This window comes from Cariama cristata, unplaced genomic scaffold (assembly GCF_000690535.1).
Source record: "Cariama cristata isolate BGI_N322 unplaced genomic scaffold, ASM69053v1 scaffold9818, whole genome shotgun sequence".
NCBI classification, from domain to species: Eukaryota; Metazoa; Chordata; class Aves; order Cariamiformes; family Cariamidae; genus Cariama; species Cariama cristata.
The window spans coordinates 12748-13295 of record NW_009631650.1 but is presented as its reverse complement, the minus strand read 5'-3'; the positions used below and the strand labels follow the sequence as shown (position 1 = coordinate 13295).

Sequence of the window (548 nt, the reverse complement as noted above, 5' to 3'; positions counted from 1 at the left end):
TTCTTCGTCTTTGGGCGTATTGTAGAAAAGCCGTAAAAATCATTTTGCTTCTCCTAGCGTAGAGAATCACTTCGCTTCTCCCTTCTTCCCTTGCTTCGAATCGCAGCGAGCCGTTAATTGAAAGGAGCTGACTTGCTGATTTCACCTAATTGGCGTTGTTCCTTTGCCAGGAGAGACACTGAAAATGTGACTTAAAATATTTTAAAGCTTGTTATCAAGAAAATGCAGACCTATGCAAATGCTAATTATAGTCACTTACTGTATTGCACCCTACCTCCAGTACATAAAGTGACTTTCTGGCAAATAATGCATGCTGTCCTGTGCGGTTATGTTTAAAAACGAAAGTTCTCATACTGAACGTCTTCACTTCTAGCATTTGGGAAGGATGAAAACATGGTGCAGCTGCCCGTCGGGAAATTTCAGATGGGATCCAGTTCACTGGAGAAGAGGAGCGAAGAGGGGCCCGTCAGGGAGGTGACGGTGAAGCCGTTTGCTGTCGACAAATATCCCGTCACAAACAGGGATTTCAGGTCAGAGCAAAGGTTTGG

The 548-nt window shown here is 44.3% G+C and overlaps 1 protein-coding gene across 1 annotated transcript in view; it reads left to right on the top strand.

The window, feature by feature from the left end:
- Positions 1-548, top strand: part of SUMF2 (sulfatase modifying factor 2) — a 5234-nt gene that overhangs the window by 113 nt on the left and 4573 nt on the right. Inside the window, exon 2 of the mRNA XM_009706047.1 lies at positions 369-530. Within this exon, the coding sequence (XP_009704349.1) occupies positions 369-530 (162 nt within the window). The remainder of the gene's footprint in view (positions 1-368; positions 531-548) is intronic.